Source organism: Pan paniscus, chromosome 2 (genome assembly GCF_029289425.2).
Source record: "Pan paniscus chromosome 2, NHGRI_mPanPan1-v2.0_pri, whole genome shotgun sequence".
NCBI classification, from domain to species: domain Eukaryota; kingdom Metazoa; phylum Chordata; class Mammalia; order Primates; family Hominidae; genus Pan; species Pan paniscus.
In genome coordinates, this window is record NC_085926.1 from 134,205,788 (window position 1) to 134,232,799 (window position 27,012).

Genomic DNA, 27,012 nt, shown 5'->3' on the forward strand with positions numbered 1-27,012 from the left:
CTACAGGTGTGCACCACTACGCCTGGCTAATTTTTGTATTTTTAGTAGAGACGGGGTTTCACGATGTTGGCCAGGCTGGTCACAAACTCCTGACCTCAGGTGATCCACCTGCCTTGGCCTCCCAAAGTGTTGGGGATTACAGGCGTGAGCCACTGCCCCTGGCCTGTATTTAATAGATATGTACTTGATGTGTGGGCAAGTTCACTGTCTCCTATGGGGTTGAGATGGAAAGGTCTCTTGAAGCTCATCTCATTCCCCTGTGGTGTGCACTTTTTTATTTATTTAATTTTTCCCCTGTATTTTATTTACTAAGTTGATGGTTAAGGCTTCAGGCCAGTAGGGGAGCTGTCCCTGGGTAGGAACCAGTTGTGGCTAAAGCAAATGGGTAAATGCAATACTCAGTAAGGCAGAGAGGTTCCACCCTTGATGAAAGTGGCTGGGGGAACTCTCAATTAGATGCACTGAGGTCTTATCAAGGGGAAGGGTGGGAGCCACCTCAGCTCCTGTGCCAGGCCAGTAGGAAAGCTATTCACCTCCCAGACTCGCTCCTGCCCTAGTGTTCCAGCTATTCAGATCAGACAGGCATCTCTTTTCATCTGTAGGACTGTTGTTGTTCCACATAGAGAGGAATTTGTGACTCTGCCTCTCTCGCAAGCCTGAACTTGGGCCAGGGCGGGGGTGGGGGTTGGGGGATTTCTCCTGTGGAGATGCAGTCACTCTGTAGTGTTCCAGGAAGGCTGTCTATAGGTCCACCTTTGCCAAGCTCCTGTAGAGAAGCCCCAACTGTGTCTGTGTAGTGGTGGACAAGGTGGGAGAGAAGATACCTTCTCCAGGACCCTTCATGAGCAGTAAAGCTGCCTGATTGTTGGGGTAGAGCTGCAGACTTTCCCTTCTGAGCCCAGCACTGCAATTGTGTCTCTGCTGAAAGGAACTTCCCATCAGTGGAAAGATCTGAAACTCAAGGCCTGCCATCTGAATTCTTTTGTCCCATGGGGTATTCCCTTGGTGTGATGTTCTCCTCCTTCCCTTAGGAGTAGGAATTCCTGAGAGCCAGGATAAGTTGATTGCTATTGTTCTTCTGGGTCTAGCCACCCAGTGGGGCTGCCCAACTCCAGGCTGGTGCTGGGGAATGTCTGCAAGGGATCCGGTAATGGGACCTGTCCTCAAGTCTTCCAGCAAGGGATATACCAACACTAGTGCTGATGGGAGTGTCAGGTGAGTGAGGTAGACTCTTTGAGATTCCTTGGTTACAGGAAGCCTTAGTGTGCTGGCTTTCTCGAATGCTGGTTATAATAGTAGTGAACTGGTCACGTGGACAGATGCAGGACCTCCTGGTTAGCCAGGGTTTTGCAGGCAATGATGATAGCTTAGGTCATGCACTGGTTTTCTCCTTTCTGTTCACAGTGTTATTCTACCTAGAGATGCTGTAGTGGACTGTGTTGGTTGGCATCCAGCCTGGAGGTAGCATTTACAAAAGGGCACCAGCTGCAGTAGTAGCAGTGGGATTCGAGCTTGTCCTGTGTTGCCCAGGAGGTATTCTGGTTTCTCAGGTGACAACGGGGGCCATAAAGCTGCCAAAAGCTTCTGTCCTTTGTATTAAGTAACCAGGGTGGGTGGAGGGGTACAGCCAGGTAGGGGCTGGGTCAGGTGGGTCTACACTCTGTCTCTCCATGTGTGGGGAAAGCCGTGGCTCCTATGACGGTTGGGGGGGCGGTTCTCAGGTCATTAGGGTAATGTTCCAGAGAGGAATATAACTGCCTCTACTGCACAGAAGAGGTCGCACAGTGTGTGGGGAGTAACAGGTGGCACTAAGCCTCACCCAGATCCCACACGGTCGGAAAGGCAGATCTCACTCCCTCTGTGCTCTGCTAGCTGCACTGGGCTAAGTTCCAGGCAGCCTAGGCTCAGAACTCAAACCTGCCCCAGGCCATAAGCTTTCCCTGTGGGAAAGCAGCTGTGGCTTTCAGGCCATGCTCCTCCCAGGCCACCTGCAGGGCCAGGCACCTGGCTCCTGCACTTGTGGCTGCAGTGCACTTCCCCCTGCCCCTGGGAGGTATGGGTTCTGGACAAAGGAGTTCATCCTCACTCAGTGTTATATCTTGAAATGGGGAGATTCTTTCAACCTGCGACCACTACCTGAGCTTGTTGGCTGACTTCCCCAAGGTCCCCTGTGAGGTACAATAAAGAATGGCTTACCTTGGTCTGCACTGGAGACTGGGAATGCCTGCAAAGCACTTCCCGCCACTGTTTCTACTTTTATATTTCTTACTGCTCCCTAAATCAGTCCCAGCCCTGGGTAAGGTTAAGGCCTTCCCCCATGGCCTGGATTTTCAGGTTCCCCAGTGGGAACCTGAAAGCAGCTTCTCTCTATCTCACACTCTGGAGACTTACAGTTTTTCCCTTGTCTTATGGTTTAGGCTGCAGACTGCCACTTCTTTAAAAGGTCTGTGGATTCTTTCAGTTTTCCTGTTAAGTTCCTGCGTGGCTTCTTGGAAAAAGAGTCACCATGTGATTCTCAATACACTATTCTGTTCTTCTAAGTGGGAGAAGCATGCTAACACTGCTTCTTATCTGCCATCTTGGTGGGGGTGGAAAAACCAAAACCTCTCAAAGTATTTTCTAACTTCTCTTGTAGATTCTTCTTTTGCCTATTGCTTATTTAGAAGTGTTTTGATTAATTTTTACGTGTTTGTGAATTTTTCAGTTTTCCTATTGTTATTGAATTATAGTTTTATTCCATTGTGATCAGAAAAGATGTTTTTTATGATTCCAATCATTTTAAATTTAAGATTTGTGGATTAATGTATGGTCTCTCCTGGAGAATGTTGCATATGCACTTGACAAGAATATATACTCTGTTGTTGGGTGGAGTGTTCTCTATAGGTCTTTTATATGTATTAGTTTATAGTGTTGTTCAAGTGTACTGTTGTTCAAGTGTACTGTTAACTTACCGATCTTCTGTCTAGTTGTTCTGTCTATTATTAGAAGTGAGGTGTTAAGTCTGCAACTATTATTGTGCACCTATTTCTCCCCATAATTCTGTTAACTTTTGCTTTGTGTATTTTAGGGCTCTTGTTGCTTCATAGATTTTGGGGCTCTGTTAGGTGTGTATATTTTTTTAACTGGTATATTTTCTAGATGTGAACCTTTTATCAATATGTCTCTCTAGTAAGTTTTTGATTTAAAGTCTCTTTAGTCTGATAGTAATATAGCCACCTAGGGTCTATTTTGGTTACCCTTTGCATGGAATATTTTTTTCCATCCTTTAGTTTACCTCTTCATGTCTTTGTATCTAAAGTGAAGCTCCTGTAAATAGCATACAGATAGATTCTGGTTTTTAAATCCAATCTGTCAATCCCTGTCTTTTAATAGAAGAGTTTAATCCATTTATACTTAGCGTGATTGCTGAAAAAGAAGGATTTACTTCTGCCATTTAGTTATTTCTGTATGTGTTTTGGTTTTTTATGCCTCAGTTCCTCCATTATGGCCTTGGGGTGGTGATATTTAGTTGAGTTGTTTGCCTTTTTGATTCACTTCTTTCATTTTAATCATATTTTAAAGTTTGTTTTCTTAGTGGTTACCTTGGGGATTATAATTAATATCTTGAACTAGTTGGAAGAATACCAGGTTAGCTTTAGTAGTACATAGACATACTGCTTCTGTAACTCTCCATCCTTCATTTTTTATGTTGTTATTGTCATAGATTATATCTTTATACATGGTATACTCATTAACAACAGATTTATTATTGTTTCATGCATTTGCATTTTATTTTTTATTTATTTTTGTAAATTTTATTTTTTGTGCAGACTCCTCTGCTGGGGCCGCAACTGCTGAGAGGAGCCGCACATTTGCCTTTTAAATCACATAGGAAAAAGACATTACAAACCAAAGTACAACACTACTTTTATATTTACCTAGGAAGTTACATTTATTAGTGTTCTTTATTTTTTCTCATGACCTCATGTTACTGTCTAATATCCTTTTATTTCAGACTAAAGGACTCCCTGTAGAATTTCTTGTATGGCGTGTCTATTGTAAATGAATGCTCTCAGCTTTTGTTGACTTGGAAATGTCTTAATTTTCCCTTCTTTCTTGAAGGATAGTTTTGCTGGATATAAAGTTATTGGTTGACCAGTTATTTTGTTTCAATACTTCTTTTTTTCTTTTTGAGACAGAGTTTTGCTCTGTTGCCCAGGATGGAGTGCAGTGGTGCGATCTTGGCACACAGCAACTCCGCCTGCCAGGCTCAAATGATTCTCCCTCCTCAGCCTCCTGAGTAGCTGGGGCCATAGGCATGCACCACCATGCCTAGCTAATTTTTGTATATTTTGTAAAGGCAGGGTTTCACCATGTTGCCCAGGTGTGTCTCAAACTCGTAGACTCAAGCAGTTCACCTGCCTTGGCCTCCCAAAGAGCTGCAATTACAGGCATGAGCCATTGTGCCCAGCCTTCTTTCAATACTTTATTTTGTTTTTATTTTTATTTTAGACACAGGGTCTTGCTGTGTCGCGCAGAATAGAGTGCAGTGGCATGATCATGGCTCATTGCAGCATTGACCTTATAGGATCAAGCAGTCTTCCTACCTTGGCCTTCTGAGTAGCTAGTAGAACACCACTATGCCCGACCAACCAAAAAAACTTTTTGTAGAGATCAGGGCTCACTATATTGCCCAGGCTGGTCACAAACTCTTGGCCTCAAGTGGTCCTCCTGCCTCATTCTCCCAAAGTGCTGGGATTACAGGTGTGAGCCAGTGCACCTGACTTTTCAGTACTTTAAATATGTCCCACTGCCTTCCGGCCTCCATGGTTAATCTTACTGAGGATCAGTTGCCTGGGATCAGTTGCTTCTATCTTGCTGCTTTCAAGTTTCTCTTATTGTGTTTTGACAGTTTGACTATAATATGTCTCCGTGTAGATCTCTTTGAGTTCATACTGCTTGGAGTTTGTTGAACTTCTTGGGTATGTATATTTATGTCTTTCATCAAATGTGGGAAGTTTTCAGTCATTATTTCTTCAAATCTTTGACCCTTTCTTTCTGTTCTTCTGAGATTCCTATAATGTGTATATTGGTATGTTTGGTTTCACACAGGTCCCTCAGGCTCTATTAATTTCTCTTTTTCTTTTTTCTGGTTCCTTATACTGGATTATTTTGTTTTGTATTCCAGTTTCCTGATCCTTTTTTCTGCTTGCTTAAGTCTGCTGTTGAACCCCTGAAATGAATTTTTCATTTCAGTTATTGTCAACTCCAGGCTTTCTGCTTGGTTCCTTTTCATAATTTCTGTCTCTTTGTGGTGTTCTCATTTTGTTCAGATGTTGATTTCCTGATTTCCTATAGTTTTTTCCCCCCACAGCTTTCTTTAGCTCGTTGAACATATTTAAGACAGTTCATGTGCCATCTTTGACTATTAAGTCCAATATCTGGGTTTCTTCAGAGATGATTTTTGTTAAATTATTTTTTTCTTGTGAATGGGCCATACTTGCTTATTTCTTTGTATGATTTGTGATTTTTGTTGAGGATGAGAAATTCTGAATATTATGTTTGGAAGTTTGGAAGTCTAGTTCTCCTACTTTTCAGGAATAGCCGATTTTTGCTTGTCAACTGCTGGATCCATCTGTTTGAACTTTTCCAAGCTGTTTTTGCAAAGAGTATGTTCCTTTTTTAATATGGCCATTGAAATTTTGGTTCTCTTATCACTGTGTTTAACCAGCAATCCGACAATAATTTCCTTAAATGTCTGTCTCCCAGAAGGGTGGAGGGGTGTGGAACGAACTACCTTTTTAAATCCCTTGTGGCTGGGAAGCTGCTTGAGCCAATCAGGGTTGAAACAATGCCAGCCTCTATGCTTAGCCCCTCAGCCATCAAAAGCAGTGGTCAGTAATCAGAACATACAACCTTGATTTTTCAAGGTTGAAAAACCAAGATGCAAAGGTTCTAATTTCCCAATCTGGCACCAACTAGCTACACTAGGAACATCCTCGTGGCTACCTGCCATGGGTTGTTGGCTGGGGGATTATAGCAGCCATGTTATTAATAAATGTGAAGTTTACTGAAATTTACTTGCTGTTTTATCAAACTCTCCTCTGGGCCCTGAAGTGTTTGAGTAGACTCCAGAGTTCAAAAATAGTTGCTTTAGACAGCTGAATAGTTGTTTTGAGCTCAGATTCTTGGAGCTTCCTATTCTCTCTTCTGTGATGTCACTCAGTTTTTTTATGGTAAGCATATATTTTTAGTGTACCATTTTAATTTCTAGTGTTTTTTAGCTGTATTTTTTGAGTTATTTTTAGTAGTTGCTCTAAGGGTTACTATATATCTCTTAATTTATCACAATCTGCTTCAAATTAATACTGACTTAATTCTGGTAAAACAGGAACTTTGCTCCAATGTAGCTCCATTTTCTCCCCCTTCATTTGTGCTTTTATTGTTATGTAATACTCAAAACAGTGTTAATTATTGCTTTATACAGTCTTGTTTTTCAAAGCATTAAGAAAAGAGAACTATACTTATGCAGTGTTTATAATCACATATTTATCATTTTCAGCACTCTTAATTGGTTCTTGTGGATTTGAATTATAGTCTGGTGTTATTTTCTTTCATCCAGTAGGACATTTTGAGCTGGTATGGGCAATGGTGGCAGCCTTGGTTAAGAATGCCACAGGCTTTCACTTTTCTTATCTCAACTTTAGTAGTTTTTCATGAATAAACATTTCTCAATTTGTTACATTTGGCTCATTTTTAGAACCCCAAAATACTCGTTTTTGACAATGCTGTCCAGTTGTTTTTGGGGAGAGAATTTTCTGAACTCTTCACTCTGCCACAGCTGGAAGCCTCCCCTACTACCTTGATATCTTTGCAGAAAGCATAGATTACATTTTGCACTGTCCTTAGCTGTGTATAGATTGGGCTTAGAGCCAAGGCAGGCTGAAAAGTGAACCTACTTTTCCTAAGCTGATGGGACTTAGGAGAAGGAAAGAGGTTGGAAGTAGGGCAAAGAATAATTGGGCCTTTTATCATCTTGCCTGGGTCTTTGAGCCCCCACATCCTATCTTTCCTGAGGCTTAGTCCTTCACAACACAGTGTCCTTATGGAGGCTTTCTGGCTCCTTCTACCGCCTTCTCTCCTGCATTCCTTGTCTGGGGATGGGCAGAGTAGACACTGGGTACTCAGTGTCAAGAAGCACCTGCTTGTACCCTTGCGTGCCTTCTTTGGAGGGTGTGGAGGGACTCAAAATAGAGGTCAGGGTGCCAAGATAAGTGTTGGCTCTGCAACTCTGCATGAGGTTTTCAGTCTTCTTTCAGGCAGCCTTGCACAGACGGGGGGCTTTGCATTTGGAGCTGTGGTGAGGATGGTGGGATACACTCTGTACCTCATGCCCTTAGTGAAGGTTTTAGGGAACTGCTGCCCAGGAGGGGAGGGGAAAGAAAATATTTGCCTCAGAAAGTAATATGCTGACCATCCTACCAGTTACGGGGAGAAAATGCACATATAATTCTTAAAGAACTTTACTGATTAAGTCTGTTGCCTCCTGTATAGAATTTCTGTGGGAAAAAAGCCAAATGTTATCTTATTGTTGTCTTTATCTTTCCACAGATAATGCCTCAAACATCTCTGTAACCAGATGCTTTTGCTTTTCTGTTTTGGCAGAGGAATGTTACGGCATCCGGAGTCATCCCTCAGATTTCTCTGATCATGGGCCCATGTGCTGGTGGGGCCGTCTACTCCCCAGCCCTAACAGACTTCACGTTCATGGTAAAGGTAAGAAAGAAGGGCCTGTTTTTGGTGCCGTTTAAGATTTGTGCAGTTCCTTACCTGCAATAAAAATAATTCCTGACCCAGATCTAGGTTGTTACCTGCATTCTCGTTGGCTTTCAGCATAGTGATGATAAGGTGTTAGTGGAGAGAGGGTTTTGGCATGAAATCTGTAGCTTGTGGGGGTTCAGTGGCAGGGGGTGCTTATGTACTTCACTGGTGGGTGATTTTACTTGTTGATCTGAATTGCAAATGATTTTCAGTTAATCAAAGAATCCTGTCCTTTGACCAGATAGATGACTGTTTACTGAGTCCTATTCAAGAAGTTTCTCATGGAAGGCTTTTCTGTAATCTGTTTATTGGGAAGTTGTTTCTGATGTTTCACCTTTATTTCTTCAGCTCCTTGCCATTTTATTACATTGTGTCCATAATGGTAAAGGATAAATCTGATCTCACACTTCATTTTCAGAGGTACATATCTTTATTACATGACTTTAATGGACTTATATTTTAAAAATATTTTTAAATGAAGTCTTTTTGAACTTATACATGAGTAATTACCATTCATCTCAAACCTTGCTTTAAAAAAATCAGCCTTTTCTTCTTAAAATATTAATAAAAATGAACATTGGATGCCAAGACAGAATGGTTGGGGGGGAAAAAGTAGTGATAGCCATCCAACTTGAGGAGAGGAGTTCTAGAGGGAGTGTAAATGGGAAACCCTTTGTTCTCAAGGGAAGTTAGGCAGTAGGAATTCAAAAGTTTCACAAAGTGCTTACCACTTTGACCCAACTATTCTGTTCTTAGTGATATACCGAAAGTAGTGTAAGTGTTCAACAATAAGAGTGACTTTTATTAATCAAATTTAAGATGGGCCATACACAGTGTCTCACGCCTGTTATCCCAGCACTTGGGAGGCTGATGCAGGTGGATCACTTGAGCTCAGGAGTTTGAGACCAGCCTAGGCAACGTAGCGAAACCCCATCTCTACAAAAAAATACAAAAATTAGCTGGGCGTGGTGGTGCATACCCGTGGTCCCAGCTACTTGGGAGGCTGAGGTGGGAGGATCACTTGAGCCCAGAAGGTCAAGGCAGCAGTGAGCCAAGATCGTGCCACTGCACTCTAGCTCTGGGTGACAGAGGAAGACCCTGCCTCAAAAAAAAAAAAAAAGTAAGATGACCACTTCTCTTACTTGGTGGACAATGCAGAATTTTCTGAACTTTGCTTACTAAATCTATATATACACACCTAGCTGGTGCTACCCCCATTCTCTCCTCCTTCCTGCCTGTTATGAAGGGAGGTGTGGGATCAATTCCTCTGGCTAGAGCCATCCTTTCCTCCTGCTACACACATCCACATTGCTGAATATAACTCTCCACCCTTCTTCAGGACCCTTATACTGTTCCTTTTCTCCTTTCTCTTTAGTATCTTCAGTCTGTCCGTTGGTACTAGATCCTCCCATCAAAACTTAATCACACTCAGGTCTTTCCTATCATCAAAACAAAAACTGTCCTCTAGTTGGCGTACTCCTGTAGCTCTTGCTGTGTTTCTCTCTTGCCATTCCATTCTTTAACACATGTTAATTTAGCTTTGTCCCCTAGACCACTAAATCGTTTTTTTTTTTTTTAAGGTCCTCAGTGACTTGCATCACTGTAAATGCAGTTTAACTCTCATTTTCCTGTCTTCCAACAGTATTCCCTTGGCTTCCATTATACCATACTCTGGCATTTCTTCTCACAACTCTGACCATACCTTCCTGGTTTCCATTGGCAATTTACATGATTCCATTCAGACTCTAGATGCTGGAGTTCATTTCAACTGCTTTCTCTTTTAATTCTGTGTTTTATTCTAAGCAATCTCATTTTCTGCTTACAAAACTTTAGTTAATAATTGTATATTAGTGAGACTTCCTCTCTTGTCCTCAGCAACATTATTAAGCTGTCACCATTCTACATCTTAAATATTCTGTGTATTTAATAAGAGTGCAGTGGAAAATACTAAGTCTCTTTTAAAGGACTACACAAGGTAATTATAAAGTTCTTATGGGAGGAAGAAACACCATGCAAGAATAAACATTCTATGAAAGTAGTGTAATGAGGAGTTAGCCCTACCAGGTGCCAGGATATAAAACTACAATAACTAGAACAGTCTGAAGAACTTGTAAGTAAATGGACAGAAAGACCAAGGGACATTACAGAATTGATACCTAGATCTACATCTATTTGGACATTATGATGAAAAGGATATTATTCTAAGCAGAGTCACTGATAATAACAATTTCTTATGTCAGAGATACCAGTGATTGCTGCATCACTAAATCCAGTTGACATTTCTCACCCTTTGTCTTACCTGTTGACAACATTTGCTCTAGCTGATCACTCCAGTCTCATGACTTTAAATACTGATCCGTATGCTGACAACTCTGAAATCTGTTCCGCCAGGATTATATTTTTAAGAGCCTACCAGAATTTCCATTTGGACTTTAATGGGTATCTCAAACTTAACAGGTTTTGATTTCTACCAAGCTTCTCCTGCATTGCTCTCCTGCAGCCTTCGCCATTTTAAATGGCAAGTCTAGTCTTCCAGTGGCTCAGGTAAAAGCTTTGACACTGCCTTGACTCGTCTTTTGCTATCAGATCCCAAATTTAGTCAGAAGGTCCTGTTGGCTTTACTTTAGAATATAATCCACAATATAATCAAATTGCTTCTTAGCACGACTACTTACTTCTTACTAACAAAACTGCTACCACTTTGATTCAAGCACATCATTTCCCACCTGATTATTACAGAATCCTCCTGACAGGTCTCCCTGCTTCTAAACCTGGGAGCTGAAGGTTGCAGTGAGCGCTTTGGGAGGCTGAGGCGGGTGGATCACTTGAGGCTAGTAGTTTGAGACCAGCATGGCCAACATGATGAAACCCTGTCTCTACTAAAAATACAAAAATTAGCCAAGCATGGTGCATGGTGGTACGTGCTTGTAATACCAGCTACTAGGGAGGCTGAGGCAGGAGAATCGCTTGAACCTGAGAGGCGGAGGTTGCAGTGAACCAAGATCACGCCACTGCACTCCAGCCTGGGTGGCAGAGCAAGACTCTGTCTCGGAAAAAAAAAAATAATAATAAAAATAACCCAGGTCAGGAAATAGCTCTTCAAGAGCCCTGTCATCATGATCCTTTCTAAGGATCATTGTAGCCTCCATCCTGCTTAGAATTTGTTATTAATAATAATTCTTTATTGTCTCAGCTTTTATGGTAATGTTTTTATTTGCTTTGCTTCATAGTTGAAAATAAAAATTGCCTCCCTAAACAATGTGGATTAGCATTTCCTGTTTTGACCTTTACGTTAAGTGAAACCATATAATACGCTCTCTTTTGTGCATGGCTTCTGGCTCATTATGTTTTTAAGATTTATCTATGTTGTTCTTTGAAAATGTAGTTCATTCACTTTAATAGCTGTGTAGTAAGTGTGTGTGTGTGTGTGTTTTCTTTTGTGTGGGTTTGGTGTTTTTTTTTTTTTTTTTTTTTTAAGACAGAGTTTTGCTCTGTCACCCTGGCTGGAGTGCAGTGACATGGATCTCACCTCACTGGAACCTTTGCCTCCTCAGTTTAAGTGATTCTCACACCTCAGCCTCCCATGTAGCTGGGACTACAGGCGTGTGCCACCACACACCCGGCTAATTTTTTGTATTTTTGGTAGAGATGGATTTTGCTGTGTTGGCCAGGGTGGTCTCCAACTCTTGGCCTCAAGTAATCTGCCGGCCTCAGCCTCCTAAAGTGCTGGGAGTATAGGCATGAGCCACTGCGCCCAGCTATAGTAAATATTTCTTAACATATTCATTCATTCCACTGCAGATGGACATTTGAATTATTTCAAGATTTTTGCCATTGCAAATGATGCTGATGTAAACATTTTTCTATATGTATCTTGGTGCGCACATTTTATTTTCTGGTGCTGATGTAAACATTTCACATTAGAGGCAATCTTAGGTCATAGGATATATATGTCTTCAGCTTCTCTAGGTAATGCCCGTCTGTTTACTAAACAGGTTGCAGCCAGCAGTTTGAGAATTTCACTTGTTTCACATCCTTGCCAGCACTTACATTAACATAGTTTAATTGTGCCAGTTTGATGCTTGTGGTATAGTCTCTTATTGTGTTGTCAATTTGCATTGACTCAATTTGCATTAGTCCATGACTGATAAAGCTGAGTGCCTTTTCGTATGATTCCTGTTCTTCTAAATTAAGGTATGTTTATGACTCAGAATGTAGTCTATCTTGGTGAATGTTCCATGGGAGCTTGAGAAGAAAGCGTATTTTGTTGTTAGATGAAGTATGTCCATCATATCCTGTTTATTGGTACTGTTTTTCTTTTAATTTTAAAAATGATTTCTATTTATTTTACTTCTTAAAATGTTTTTTATTATTATTTTTTATTTTTTGAGACGGAGTCTCCCCCTCTCACCCAGGCTGGAGTGCAGTGGTGTGATCTCGGCTCACTGCAACCTTCGGCTCCCAGGTTCAAGTGATCCTCCTGCCTCAGGCTCCTGTGTAGCTGGGACTACAGGCACACACTGCCATGCCTGCCTAATTTTTTTTTTTTTTTGTAGAGAACTGGTCTCACTGTGTTGCTTAGACTGGTCTTGAACTCCTGGGCTCAAGCAATCGTCCTCCTTCCCAAAGTGCTGGGATTACAGGTATAAGCCACCGCACCTGGTCTATAGAAATGTTTAGAGACAGGGTCTCACTCTGTTGCCCAGGCTGGAGTGCAGTGGTATGATCATAGCTTACCACAGCCTCGACCTGCTGGGCTCAAGTGATCCTCCTGTGTAGCTGGGATTACAGGCACATGCCAACACACCTGGCTAATTTTTTATTTATTTTATTTATTTTTTTGAGACAAGGTCTTGCTCTGTCGCCCATGCTGAAGAGCAGTGGTGCGATCTCGGCTCACTGCATCCTTGACCTCCTGGGGTCAAGCAATCCTCTCACCTTAGCCACCTGAGTAGCTGGGACTATAGGTGTGTGCCACCATGCCTGGCCAATTTTTTTATTTTTGTAGAGATAGGGTTTCACCATGTTGGCCAGGCTAATTTTTATTTAATTTTTATAGAGATGGGGTCTTGCCATATTGTCATAGGCTGGTCTTAACCCCTGGCCTCAAGTAATCCTCTCACCTAGGGCCCTTGAGTTGCTGGGATTATAGGCATGAGACACTGTGCCCAGCTGATTGGTGTTACTGAGTTCATCTGTGTCTTTACTGTTTCTGCCTGCTGGATCTGTCCACTTTTAATAGAGGAGTGTTGAGATCTTCAACTGTAATCATGGATTCATCTATTTCTCCTTCCAGTGCTATCAGTATTTGCCTCATGTTATTTTGATGCTCTGTTGTTAGGTGCATACACATGAAGGACTCTTTGTCTCCTTGGAGAATTGACCCCTTTATCATTATGCAGAATTCCTCTGTATAATAACTTTCCTTGGTCTGAAGCCTTTTCTCTCTGAAATTAATATAGCTACTCCTGATTTCTTTTGATTAGTCTTAGCATGTAATATCTTTCTGCATTCATTTACTTTTAATCTTTATGTCTATTTCAAGTGGGTTTTTTGTAGACATCCCTTATAGTTGTGTGTTGTTTCTTCATCTAGTCTGACAATCCGTCTTTTAATTGATACATTTAGACCCTTGACATTCAGAGAGATTGTTGGTATAGTTGGATTAGTATCTACCATATTTGTTACTGTTTTCTTTTTGTTGTATTTGTTCTTATTTTTGTCTTCCACTTTTCTGCCTTTTGTGATTTTAATTGAGCATTCTATATGATTCCATTTTTCTCCTTTATTAACATGTTATACTTTTTTTTTTTTTTTTTTACCTTCTTCAGTGGTTGCCTTAGAGGTTGCAGTATAATTTACAGCTATTTTAAGTTAATTTCAGATAACACTTTTCTGCTTCCCAGGTTGTATGAGTACCTTATAATAGCAAAATCATTCTAATTCCTTCCTCCTATCCCTCATATGATATATATAAAATATGTGTGCATAATTGCACTTGGTCTTAGCCAAAGGCTGAGAAGCAATGTGCACATAATTCAGTTGTACATAATTGAATGTGTACATAATTGAATTTTTGCTACTATTACTTTGAATCAAAAGTTTTCATTTTACCTTCATTTATTCCTTCTTGAATGCTCTTTCTTTCTTTATGTAGATATAAGTTTCTGATCTTTATCATTTACCTTTTCTGTAAAGAATTTTGCTTAACATTTTTTGCAAGGCAGGTCTACTGGCAGGAGATTACCTCAAGTTTTGTTTGTTTGAGAAGGTCTGTATTTTTCCTTCACTTTTGAAGAATAATTTTGCAGAGCACAGAATTCTAGGTTGGTAGGATCTTTCCCCTCAACACTTTAAATATTTCATTCCACTCTCTTCATTCTTGCATGGTTTCTAAGAAAAATTTGGATATAATTATTATTTTTGGTCCTCTATAGGCAAAATGTTTTTTTCTTGTGGCTGCCTTTAGGATATTTTCTTTATAATTGATTTTCTGTAGTTTGGAAATAATGTCCTAAGTGTAGTTTTTTGTTTTTTTGTTTGTTTGTTTGTTTTTTGTTTTTTTAGAGATGGGGGTCTCCCTGTGTTTCCCAGGCTGGTTCAAACTCCTGGGCTCACATGGTCTTCCTGCCTCAGCCTCATGAGTGGCTGGGACAACAGGTGTGCACCACTACACCTAGCTTTCTCTGTGTAGTTTTATTTATTTATTTATTTATTTTTTTGGCATTCATCTTGCTTGATGGTCTCTGAGTTTATTGGATCTGTGGTTTGGTGTCTGACAATTTGGGGAACTTTTCTGTCATTATTGCTTCCTGTATTCTGTTCTTTTTTCTCTTTCTGCTCCTTCTGGAATTCTCATTATGTATATGTTACATCGTTTGTAATTTGTGCCATAGTTTTTGGATACTCCAGTTTTGTTTTGTTTTTTTTTTGATCCATTTTTTTCTCTTCACTTTTCAATTTGAGTGGTTTCTCTTGAGATATCCTCAAGCTCAGAGATTCTTTCCTCAAGCATGCCCAGTCTACCAAAAAACATCAAATGCATTCTTTATTTCTGTTGCAGTGTTTCCAATCCCTGGTATATTTTAGTTATTTTTTTAGAATTTCCATTTCTCTGCTTACATTGCTCATCTGCTTGCTGTCTACTCTATCCATGAGAGCCCTTAAGCCATTTTGTTTGTTTTTGTTTTTTGAGATGGAGTCTTGCTGTCTTGGCCAGGCTAGTTTTGAATGCCTGGGCTCAAGTGATCCTCCCACCTCAGCCTCCTGAGACCCAAGACTACAGACACATGCCATTACACCTGGCAAACATCTTAATTGTAGTTGTTTCAAATTTCTGGTCTGATAATTCCAACATTTCTGCTACATCTGATTCCAGTTCTGATGCTTATTCTCTCTTCAAACTTTGTTTTTTGTCTTTTAGTATGTCTTATGACTTATTCCTGATAGCTGGACATGATACACTAGGTAAAAGGAACTATTGTAAATAGGCCCTTAGTAATGATAAGGAGCTGGGGAAGAGGAAGTGTTCTGTAGTCTTATGAGTAGGTGTCAGTCTTTTAGTGAGCCTGTGCCTCTGAACTATGAATGTCGTGTGTCTCAGTCTCTCGTACTTTTTTGGTGAGATGGTGGCTAGAGCGGGTTGGGGCTGGCCATTTCCCCTCTTCCACATGGAAAGCAAGAGCTGGCTTGAGTTTGGTATTTTTCTTCCCTCGCGTCAGCAGTTTCTGATAAAACTTCAGCAGGTTAGGCTCTTATTATATAGTTTTGCCTGAGAGCAGACCCTGTTAAGAATGATGCTCTGGTGTGTTTCAGAAGGGTCTTTTTTTTTTTCCCCCATGCATGTCAGAAGCATGAGGGAGTTTTTCTGTGATTATCACTGTGAGAACCTTGTTGAGTTCCTAGAGGTAAAACTCACAAAAGTGTGGGAGCCCCAATGACTGGCCGGCCCTGGAGTCTTGATCTCTCCGACTTGTCCATGCTGGGCCTCCAGCAATTTGTCAGTTATAGTTCCGGTTTTCCTACATCAGCCCTGGCTCTGGGGGAGGTTTGTGCTTGTGGGTTTCTGCCCTGCAGGGCTCAATTTTCTGCATTTGCCAGTTGGTCTCCAGTTTTGGGGTGCTTTGTTCTGCGACCTCACCTCTTTGATGGACCTAAGAAAAACTGTTGGTTTTTCCCCCGCAACTTTTTCAGCTTTTTATTTGTTAGGAAGGAGTATCAACTTTCAGCTTCTTATGTGCTGGACTAGAAACCTGAAATTTTGTGTCTCTATTTTTTTTTTTTTTTTAACAGTTTCAAATAAGGCTGCTATAAACATTTTAGAAGTCTGTGTGAAGTGGGGAAGACCTTTGTAGCTAGACCTTTCTAGCAAGATTTCAAGCCAAGAAGCCATAAGATAAAAGACTGATATAATGCGTATGATAGACTAAGGACTAATTTCCTTAGTATATAAAAAAGCCAATGATGTATTAGAAATGGGCAAAGAACATGAATAGTGAGTTCAGAGAGCACTGTAGTAATATTTATTGCAGAATTGCTTATTATACTAAAGTTTTGGAAACAACCTTCATGACCATCAATTGGTGAAAGTTATGATACAAATCCTACTATACTGATATGGAATAGAATGATCTTCAAGCTAGAAAAACAAATTTGAGAACAGTGTGTATTGAACACTATGTGTATTGAACACTGTGTGTATTGAAAGAATGTGTTGGGAAGAAAATGTTTGCATTAGAAAGTGTTTGTGTTAGATAATGTTTGTGTTAGAAGATAAGAGGGCAAAGAGGGCAAATATATATATAAATGCACATGGATGCATGGGTGTCTCTGTAGAGAGAAGAAACTGACAGGGTATGCCTTAGGGGAGGCGAATTGGAGGCCTGGAAGTAAGGGCTGGGCTGTAGACTTTCCACTGTATCTCCTGTTCCTCTGTTTAAATTTTATGCAGTATGCTTATATTATCTATATATTAGAAACTAAAAATTAAAAGCCTATCACTCTTTAATACCAAAGCATTGATTTATTAGTTTTTTTGTTTTTGTTTTTGAGACAGGTTTTTACTCTGTCACCCAGGCTGGAGTACAGTGGTGCAAGCAATCATAGCTCACTGCAACTCAGGTGATTCTCCCACCTCACTCTCCTGAATAGCTAGGACTACAGGCACATGCCACCAGGCCTACCTAATTGAAACAAATTTTTATGGAGACTGGGTCTCGCTATGTTGGCCAGGCTGGTCTTGAACTCCTGGCCTGAAGTGATCCTCCTGCCTTGGCTTTCCAAAGTGTTGGGATTACAGATGTGAGCCACTGTAACCCACTGATTTATCAATATTTTTAAGTAGCTTCATTTAAAGTGACTGGTTGCATACAGTCTCCATATCTGAGTTTCCTCATATGTAAATGAGGGTGATAATAGTACTTAGGCTTTAGTGACACAGTTTTGTGAAGTGCTTAAAAAACTTCTTGGTGCACAGCAAGCTCTGAGTAAGAGCCCCCTGTTACTGTGTTCTACAGATGAATGACCTTGAGATGTTAGCCACATTGCAAGTTAACTTCTGAGGTAGAACCGTGCAACAGAAATTTCTTAAAAAAGACAATAAGGCAGGGAAAACTTGGGTCTTTAGTTTGGATTCGTATCTTTAAGCTACATCCTATCCTCATTCAGCCACGTCACTATCTTCTCTGCATTTGTCATCTTGGCTGAATCAACTCTAAGGCTGTGACCAGCTCTGGTGCTCTGAGGTGGACTGTTCTGGAAATCTTTTATTTCAGGACACCTCCTACCTGTTCATCACTGGCCCTGATGTTGTGAAGTCTGTCACCAATGAGGATGTTACCCAGGAGGAGCTCGGTGGTGCCAAGACCCACACCACCATGTCAGGTGAGAGGCCTTGAAGATGACCTTGTTGTTTTCAAACACTGAGAAGAGGGCATTGCCAAAGAGCCTGGTGGCAGTTTTTAAGAAATATTACTTAATTGGCAGACCTTATTTGGGAAGACTGTGGTACAGTCTATTGTACTACAGTACAGTGTGTTGTTTATAGATATAGTGATAAAGGTAGATTTAGTATATAAAATTTATTAAATAACACGCTATTAGTAATGCCTGGTTATTCTTTAAAACAATTTAAAGCTAGTTGCTGGAATGGTGATTATAAGTAGGTATGATTTATGTATGTACAGTTGAACCTTTGAAAAAAAATTTTATCTTATTGTGACATTTTTTATTCTAAGGTTGGTATATATCTTAGAGTACATAAGTGTTTTCCAATCATTGGCCAGGTGCATGATGGTCATATGTCATGTGTTGATGAATTTGGTCATAGTTGTTAACTTCTTTTTTTTTTTTTTTTTTTTTGAGACAGGATCCAGCTCTGTGGTCCAGGCTGGAGTGCAGTGACACAATCTTAGCTTATTGCAACCTCCGCCTCCCAGGCTCAAGCAATCCTCCCACCACAGACCCTTGGGTAGCTGGGACTACAGGCATGCACCACCACACCCAGCAAATTTTTTTTTTTTTTTTTTGTAGAGATGGGGTTTTACCATGTTGCCAGGCTGGTGTCAGACTCTTGGCCTCAAGCAGTCTGCCCACCTTGGCTTCCCAAAGTGCTGGGATTACAGGCATGAGCCACCATACCTGGCTTTTGTTTTGTTTTGTTTTTGAGATAGGGTCTCATGCTATTGCCCAGGCTGGAGTGCAGGACACAGTGATAGCTCACTGTAGCCTCAGTCTTCCGGGCTCAAGTAATTCTTTTGCCTCAGCCTCTCTAGTAGCTGGGATTACAGGTATGTCACATCATACCCAGGTAATTTTTATTTTTAATATTTTTTTGTAGAGATGTGGTCTCACTGTGTTGCCCAGGTTGGTCTCGAACTCTTGGGCTTGAGCAATCCTCCCACTTCGACCTCCCAAAGTGCTGGGATTACAGGCGTGAGCCACCATGTCCGGCTAGTTGTTCACAACTTTAAGATTACATACCAAGTTTAAAATGTATAAAGATTATTCTGTGCCTCAGCACTGAAACAAAAAGTTCTTGTTTAAACAGAAAGGCATGGAATTGGGAGTAGGGCATGATTCTGATATTAGTGAAGACATGTTAGCTGTTGGAGTAATTATTGCAATTCCATGTTTTCTTGTAAAAGAAACCACCCAGCTGTGAATGGATTACCTACCACACAGCAATGTAACTAAAGACAGGAGAAATTGCTTCTCTGAGAGATTTTACAGCAGTGAGAGGCTGGCATGCCTGATTTATGCACCTCATTGTACTGTGGTTAAGGCATTGGGTCAGCATTTAATTGTCAGCATTTCTTCCCAGTGTCCCTAAAGTAGAGATGTGTCTTATCAGTGAAGTCTTAGATTAGATGAAATGTAGTTTTAAAAAAGTTAGGGCTCTTGATCCCCCACCCACAAAATTGTTTCTCCCCATGTCAGGTTGGGATCGATCTTGACTCATTCCTTTCCCTTACCTATCAGCATCATTTAGCCCCATCTTTAAGACATGTCTAGAATCAGAACACTTCTTAGCATCAACTCCAGCACGGCCTGATGCCATGCTGTTGTCTCAGGGCTTTATTGGCAGCAGCCTGTTTTTCTTGCTGGGATATAATATAAAGCTGGGTCTTGATGGTGTCTTAGATTTGATGAAATATGCTGTTTATTTTTCCCCATTTTAATAGCATTACATGTTTGTAGTACAAAACTTAGAAAACATACAAAGCATAAAAACTGCTAGATATTCCATCATCCACAGATAATCACTAGTGATTTTTTGGTTATACCCTTGCAGTCTTTTCACCCACATGAGCGTGAATACACATACACTTACTCAAACATAGGTATGGACATACTCTTATGTAACCTGAGTTTTTTTTTTTTTTTTTTTACTTGACAGCTTAAAGTAATAAATGTCTGCCCATGACATTAAAGTTTCTTCTGTAGCACAATCTCAAGTACGTTTTGTTTGTTTTTTGATTGTAGGGCAGTATGTGGTTTTCTTTCTGGGCCTGAGGCTCTTTGATGGACTGTGTCTGATGCACTTGGCCCTGTATCCCCAGGGCAAGGCACAAAAAGGTGCTCCGTACATATATTTTTCTCTCTTTTCTTTTTTCTTTTGTGGTAACAGCTTTATTGAGATGTAATTCATATACCGTATATTTTAAACACCTATTTATAGTGTACAATTCAGTGGTTTTTAAAATACATTCAGAGTTGCATAATTATTACCACAATCAATTTTAGGACATTGTCATCACCCCAAGAAGAAACCCTGTGCCCATTAGCAGTCACTCTGCATTTCAACCACAGATACTTGTGCTCTAGGCAATTACCAGGCTACTTTCTGTCTCTGTGGATTTTTTCATTCTGGACATTTCCTAGAAATGGAATCATATAATATGTGATCTTTTGTAACTGGTTGCTTTTACTTAGCATAATGTTGTTAAAGGCTCATCCATGTTGTATCATGAATCAGCACTTTATTCATTTTTATGGCCAAATAATATTCCAGTGTGTGGATATACCACATCTAGTTTATTCATTGACCAGTTAAGAGACACTGGGTCATTTCCACTTTTTGGCTATCATAAATATGCCTGTGTTAATATTTATATGCAAGTTTTTGGATAGACATATGTTTTCATTTCTCTTTGATTTCTGAGTTAAATGATAACTCGATGTTTAACTTTTAAGGAACTGACAGACTCTCTTCCAAAGTGGCTGTACCCATTTATAAATATTTTTTGAATGAAAGAATTCTGTCATGCTGAAAATGCTTTTTATTCAACAAATACTCATTTAGAATATGTGGAAAAAGGCAAATAGCAAAGGAATTAAAAATTTAAAATAGAATAATAAAAATGTAAAAAAAGAAACAAAACAAAACAAATATTCATCGAGTACCTATGTGTGAAGCATTGTTTTAGGTGCTAGGAATACATCTGTGGACAGAACAAAAGAAAGACACCTGCCCATATGGGGCTTATATTCTAGTAGAGGAGATAGACAATAAACATTGTAAATAAGTACACTATGCAGTATGTTAGAAGGCAATACGTACTATGGAAAAAGTATAACGGTAAAGGGGACTGGGATTGTTGTAGTTTCAAATAGGGTGGTAACAGTAGGCCTCACTGAGGTTGGGAGCTGAGCAGATTTTAAGGAGTTAACTGCATTGATATGTAAGTGGGGAGCATTGCAGGCAGAGGGGAACAGCTTATGCAAAGGCTCTCGGTAGGAGCGTGACTGGCCCGATCAGTGAACAAGGAGGATCATTGGAGTAGAGACATGACACGATCTGACTTAAAAAGCTCTGTCTGTCAGCTTTGTGGACAAGAGACCGTAGGGGCAATGGTGAAAGAAAGGAGTCTGGTGGGATGAACCTGGGGAGAGAGTTCTTGGCTCCGCTTTCTCCATCATACCTATGGCCTTGTTTGGCTGCTCTGTGATTTCAGAGTGCTCTTCAAGAATTATGGCTTGATTCCTCACTAGGGGCAGGTGGCTCCCCTCCTTTCCTTCCACTGTTGCTGAGCACCTGTTTGCCAGGTACATTATTCTTAATGTTGGCCAGGCCTGATCTTACCCTGTTGGAGCTGATATTCCAGGAGAAATGTCCGGCAGTAAACAGGGAAATAGGTGATGCAGAGAAAAGTACAGGAGGAGAACTCCCGCATGGTATAGGGATGGATAGTGAAGGATCTGGGAGTGGGTATGGAGGTGACATTAGAGCAAGGACCTGAATAAAGAAAGGTGTGACCCCTGTAGAGGTGTGGTTGCAGAACAGAGGGAACATGTGCTGCATGAGTTGAAGGATCACCCGGAAGGTATGTATTATGCGGCATTACATCCTCAGTGGAGGGTGCAGAGAGCAGAGCTATCAGCACGGTCTGCTACTGACATGCCCTAGAAGGGCGCAGTCAGGCATGAAGCAGCAACTTTGGGCTGGCTGGTACCCTGACTCAATCATGTATGCTCCCTGTTCTCTTAGGTGTGGCCCACAGAGCTTTTGAAAATGATGTTGATGCCTTGTGTAATCTCCGGGATTTCTTCAACTACCTGCCCCTGAGCAGTCAGGACCCGGCTCCCATCCGTGAGTGCCATGATCCCAGGTGGGTTGTAGGCCGGTGCACCTTCTCTCATTTTGCAGTGTAGCTTGCCTTTCTCTGCCCTGACAGGACCCCCAGGGTCTGCCTTGTTGGGCAAGTTGCAGCAGAGTGTGGTAGAGTGGCTCCCAGGTGTGGGGATGATGTCATGTTTGGCTATAGGAGCAAAGAAAGATGATTTTATTTACCTTTTTCCTCTCTGTAATATCTAATGTATATCTTGGCAGTGAAGAGTGGCCCAAAACATTTTTAAAGAAAAATTTTTTGATTTCTAAGAAACTCTCAAGTTATCTAGAATTAGAGATTCAAGTTTTTTTTGGTGTGGCCTAGTCCCCATGAAGAAGTCTCCCATTTCCTTTCCTTCCCCTCACCCACAAAAGGAAGAGCCATGATTCTTCTTATGCTGACTATACCTGGCTTTTTTCTGTCTAAAGTGACTGGTTCCTGGGCTCTACCTAGTTGTCCTTTTGAAATAAATAAATGTAAAATGATGCAAACAGCATGCCCTTTAGGAAACATGTTTATGCATGCTGCTTATAGCCAGAGGCTGGGACAGTCCTGGGGAAGGGTGTGTTGCTGGCCATCTGGTGAAGACCTTTCCTTTTGCTGTTGGAGTCTACCACCTGTTGTGGAGGCACCATAGAGTAAAGTGGAGGCCCTGCCCAGGAACTGCTCCACACCTCTAGCCGTTCCATTTTATTTCCTCTCCAAATTATAAGCACTCACTTGGCCTGGACTTTCTTCTGCAGAAGGGATTTGAAATTGTATTCTTTGGGAAGAGGTCATTTTCAGATGCTATCCTGTAGCTTAAACCTGGACTCCTTCCTGTGGGGCCTGGTCTGGGCCAGGGATGCTCTGAAGAGTTGTGTTGCCAGGGCCTCACTCTGTCTGCCTCTGCCCACTCCACAAGGGACATACCCAGTGGCCCACTGTGTGTAGTCATGGAGGGGAGAGTGGTCACAAGGTCCAGAGCTGTGGGGATAGCCTTTCTGAGTATACTGTTTGGAGTTCCTGAAGGGTTTAGGACATCACTTGAAGGTATTATGGCCCAGGAGCCCAGAAATGTCTGCATAGCCCGCTTTGGCCCAGCTATACCTCTTCTGCATATGATTCCAAGGGAGATATATATCCATATATATGTATACATATATATATGCATGTGTATATGTGTATATATGTATACGTGTATGTGTATATACATATGTTCATGTGTGCATATGTATGTATATGCATACATATGTATACATACATGTATACATATTTGTGCATACACACATGCATACATATGCACGCATAGGTATATATGCATATGTATGTATATGTATGCTTATGTATATGCATATGTATGTATATGTATGCTTATGTATATATGCATATGTATGTATAGGTATGCATGTGTATGTATAGGTATGCATGTGTATGTATGTATATGCATGTGTATGTATAGGTATGCATGTGTATGTATGTATATGCATGTGTATGTATATACACACATATGTATGTATATGCATGCATGTGTATGTACGTATATGCGTACATATGTATGCATGTATATGTATACATATGTATATGCATACGCATATGCATACGCATATGCATACATATATACATGTATGCACGTACACACACATGCATGTGTATATATGCATACCCACACATATATGCATGCGTACACACCCACACATGCATATATGCATGCCCACACATATATGCATATCATCACATATATGCATATATGCATATCTACACATATACATACATGCATATCTACACATATGTATATATGTATATCTACACGTGTTCACATACATTTATACACACATGTATATATGTGTATATATGTATGACAAGTGAAAAGGGAGGACTTTATTAGCAGATGGGGCTACCCTTAGTTTTCCAGCATAGAGCTTTTTGCGAAGTTGGGCTTGATGGACACATGGCCTGACCCAAGGCCAAACCTCAGCCCAGGAGTACGTCTCAGGGTCACTGTAGCCCCTGGCTGCCCACACTGGGCAGGAGGGAATGAAAGCCTATTGGAGAGAAGAGGTTGGAGAGGGGCAAGTTGCTGGGTCCTCCTGTAGAGTGGGAGTGGGCTCTGGCTTAGTTTTTCTGCTGAGACACTTGGATGCGGGAGGAAGGAGAGAGTCCATGAGCCTGCATGTGACAGGTTCTGTGGTGATTTTGCCCAGAGGGCCTGCAGTTTTGCTTTTTGAAGGAGCTTTAGCAGATTAACCTAACGGGGAATGTGAACCCACAGTGGTTTATGCAGAGCTCTGCCTTTGCATTTCCAAGTCCTTGTTCTTTTAATGTTCCAGGAAGTTGGGCTGGGATCTCCCAGGGCTGTGTCTTGTTCACTATAATGTCCTTCAGTGCCCTACACGGTACCTAGAATGTAGGAGGTATTCAGAGAAGATAAATGAAAGAATAACGTTTAGAGGAATAAACTCATTTTTTCCTCTAAAAGAGAACCAGAAGGTCTTTTGGATGGATACTTGTCCCAGGTTCAGTTAATATGGTGGTTAAAAAGGAATGACTCTTTGGTGACTGCTTTGTAAGCCCAGCAGGGCCAGAACTGGCCCTGTCCCTATGACGTGTCACCCCATTTCCTTTCCTACCCCATTCCCACAAAAGGTAACTGGCTCTTCCTATGTTGACTATACCTGCCTTTTTTCTGCCTAAAGTGACCGTCTGGTTCCTGAACTTGACACAATTGTCCCTTTGGAATCAACCAAAGCCTACAACATGGTGGACATCATACACTCTGTAAGTGCCACATCTGTTTGTCTTGCCTGTCCTAGTCAGCCACATTCATGGGCATTGTGCTTCGGCTTAGTGAGGAAGCACTGGACCACTTGGCCTCCATGTCAGACAACACAGGTCGGGAATAGGGTGGGCACAGGACCAGTGGCCACTGAGTAGTGTGTTCTGGAAAGACCTAGTGGCTATAGATACCCTAGAGGCACAGATGGACTTGAGGGCTGGAGATAGGAGTAGTAAGGGCCAGCAGAGCTCAGGAGTCTTTAGAAGGCCCTCTGAGGATCATAAATTAGGGGCCATGTCCACAGAGTCTAGAGTGAGGCCAGAGTGATCATTGTTAAGTATCACTGGGGCCCTCTGCTCAGAGGGGGTTTTGTCTTTATAGAGAAGAGAGTACACAGGGCATCCTAGAAGGTTGGACTGTGTGTGTGGAGGTCCGTGGGAGACAGGAGCCATTTGTACCTTTTTTTGGTACAGCAGATTCCTGGGTCATTAAGTAAAGGGAACAGTGTTGGGCAAACTGAAGGCATCTGTAGATGGCCAATGCCTTCCTTAAGGGTACACTGTGCTCTCGGTAGTCCTTGTGTAACACACCATGATGGCTCTCTGGTAACTCTAGAAGTCAGATTCTCCCTCTTCTCTAGGGTTTGCTGTTTTCTGTTATTGTTTTTGTCTTTTTTATTCTTGTAGTCTCTTCCTGCACCAAGGATTAGCCTGAGATGTAACCTTAAGGTCTTCCTTAGGTCTTTTCTGAGCCTTTGCAGGGGCACGTGCAATCACTTTCTAATTTTCCCTGCATATGCAGTTGTTTTTGAGTGTCCTAGTTGTTAACGTCTGGCACCCAAAAGTAGAAAAAGAGAAAAAAAATGAAGATGGTAAAAAGACGTCAGCCCTTTAAATTCCTTGGAAGTCAGTTCAGCCCAAAGCAGGAGAGCCTCGCAACAGTGTGGGGAGTTGTAGCAACAGTGACCGCCCATCTCTTTGCACCTCTGTGATCAGAAGCAGCAGTCAGCAAGCACAGATTCTCAATATTTGGAGGACAGGGTCCTTTTATGCCCACCCCGGCTCCTGCAAGCTGTGTGCAAACTGCTGCAGGAACACTTGCGGAAATATCTGTCATGGAGCTGGGGTGGGGGATGGGTAGCTGCTACTATGCTAAGAGCTGAAATTAACTCCAATTTTCAGTCCAGTCCTTCAATAGACGCCAGAGTCAAAATAGTTCCATCAGACAGATTCTGCCAGGCAATTGTTGCCTGGGTGGGGAGACAGATTCCTGGTGCTTCCTACTCTGCCATCTTCTAACTTTTTCTTAAGGTACATATGATAACTCTTGATTCTCATTATAAAGTTTTATATCCTGCTACCTATTAAATACTCTTGTTTGTAATTTTTTTCTGTCATTTATTTAGGGTTTTATTTTATTTATTTTTATTTTATTTTATTATTATTATACTTTAAGTTTTAGGGTACATGTGCACAATGTGCAGGTTAGTTACATATGTATACATGTGCCATGTTGGTGTGCTGCACCGGTTAACTTGTCATTTAGCAGTAGGTATATCTCCTAATGCTATCCCTCCCCTCTCCCCCAACCCCACAACAGTCCCCAGAGTGTGGTATTTAGGGTTTTAAAAATGTGGTTGTATACTGTCTATGTATAAATAAGAGTTCTGTCGGGTGCAGGGGCTCATGCCTATAATCCCAATGCTTTGGGAGGCTAAGGCAGGAGGATCCTTTCATGCCAGGAGCTCAAAACCAGCCTGGACAACATAATGAGTCACCATCTCTATAAAAAGTAAAAAAATTTGCTGGGTAAGGTGGCCGTCGCCTGTAGTCCCATTTACTTGGGAGGCTGAGATGGGAGGATTGCTTGAACCCAGGTGTTTGAGGCTGTTCTGAGTTATGATCATTGCCACTGCACTCCATCCTGGTGTGCAAGACTCCATTGCCAAAAATAAGTAAATGAATAAAATTTTATCTTTCCAGTTATTTTACATGTCATTTCTTTCCTTGTCTTGCGTTGGCTACAACTCCCTATATGTCAAATGTAATGGTGAATCATAGTTGTGATTCTGGGCATCTTTGTATTGTTTGTAAGTTTAGCAAGACTGCTGTCAGTGTTTCCTAATTTATATCTTTTTTCATGTTGAAGCTACTACTGGCTTCTGTTTTAAATATTTTTGTTGTTGTTTATTTTGTTCTTAAAGTTAGGAATGAGTGTTGAATATTGTTGAATGCACTTTCAGTGTTTTTGGAGATGATCATGTGATTTTCTTCCTTAGATCTATTTATAAATCTATCCTAGTAGATTTCCTAATACTAAACTTCCTTCATTCCTGAAGTTGTATATTCT

At 41.1% G+C, this 27,012-nt stretch overlaps 1 protein-coding gene across 3 annotated transcripts in view; it reads left to right on the forward strand.

The window, feature by feature from the left end:
- Positions 1-27,012, forward strand: part of PCCB (propionyl-CoA carboxylase subunit beta) — a 78,151-nt gene that overhangs the window by 24,422 nt on the left and 26,717 nt on the right. For all 3 annotated transcript variants that reach the window (XM_003822494.4, XM_055110510.2, XM_063602941.1), the window contains 4 exons: positions 7,645-7,755; positions 17,574-17,682; positions 21,788-21,908; positions 24,584-24,665. In XM_003822494.4, the coding sequence (XP_003822542.1) occupies positions 7,645-7,755; positions 17,574-17,682; positions 21,788-21,908; positions 24,584-24,665 (423 nt within the window). The remainder of the gene's footprint in view (positions 1-7,644; positions 7,756-17,573; positions 17,683-21,787; positions 21,909-24,583; positions 24,666-27,012) is intronic.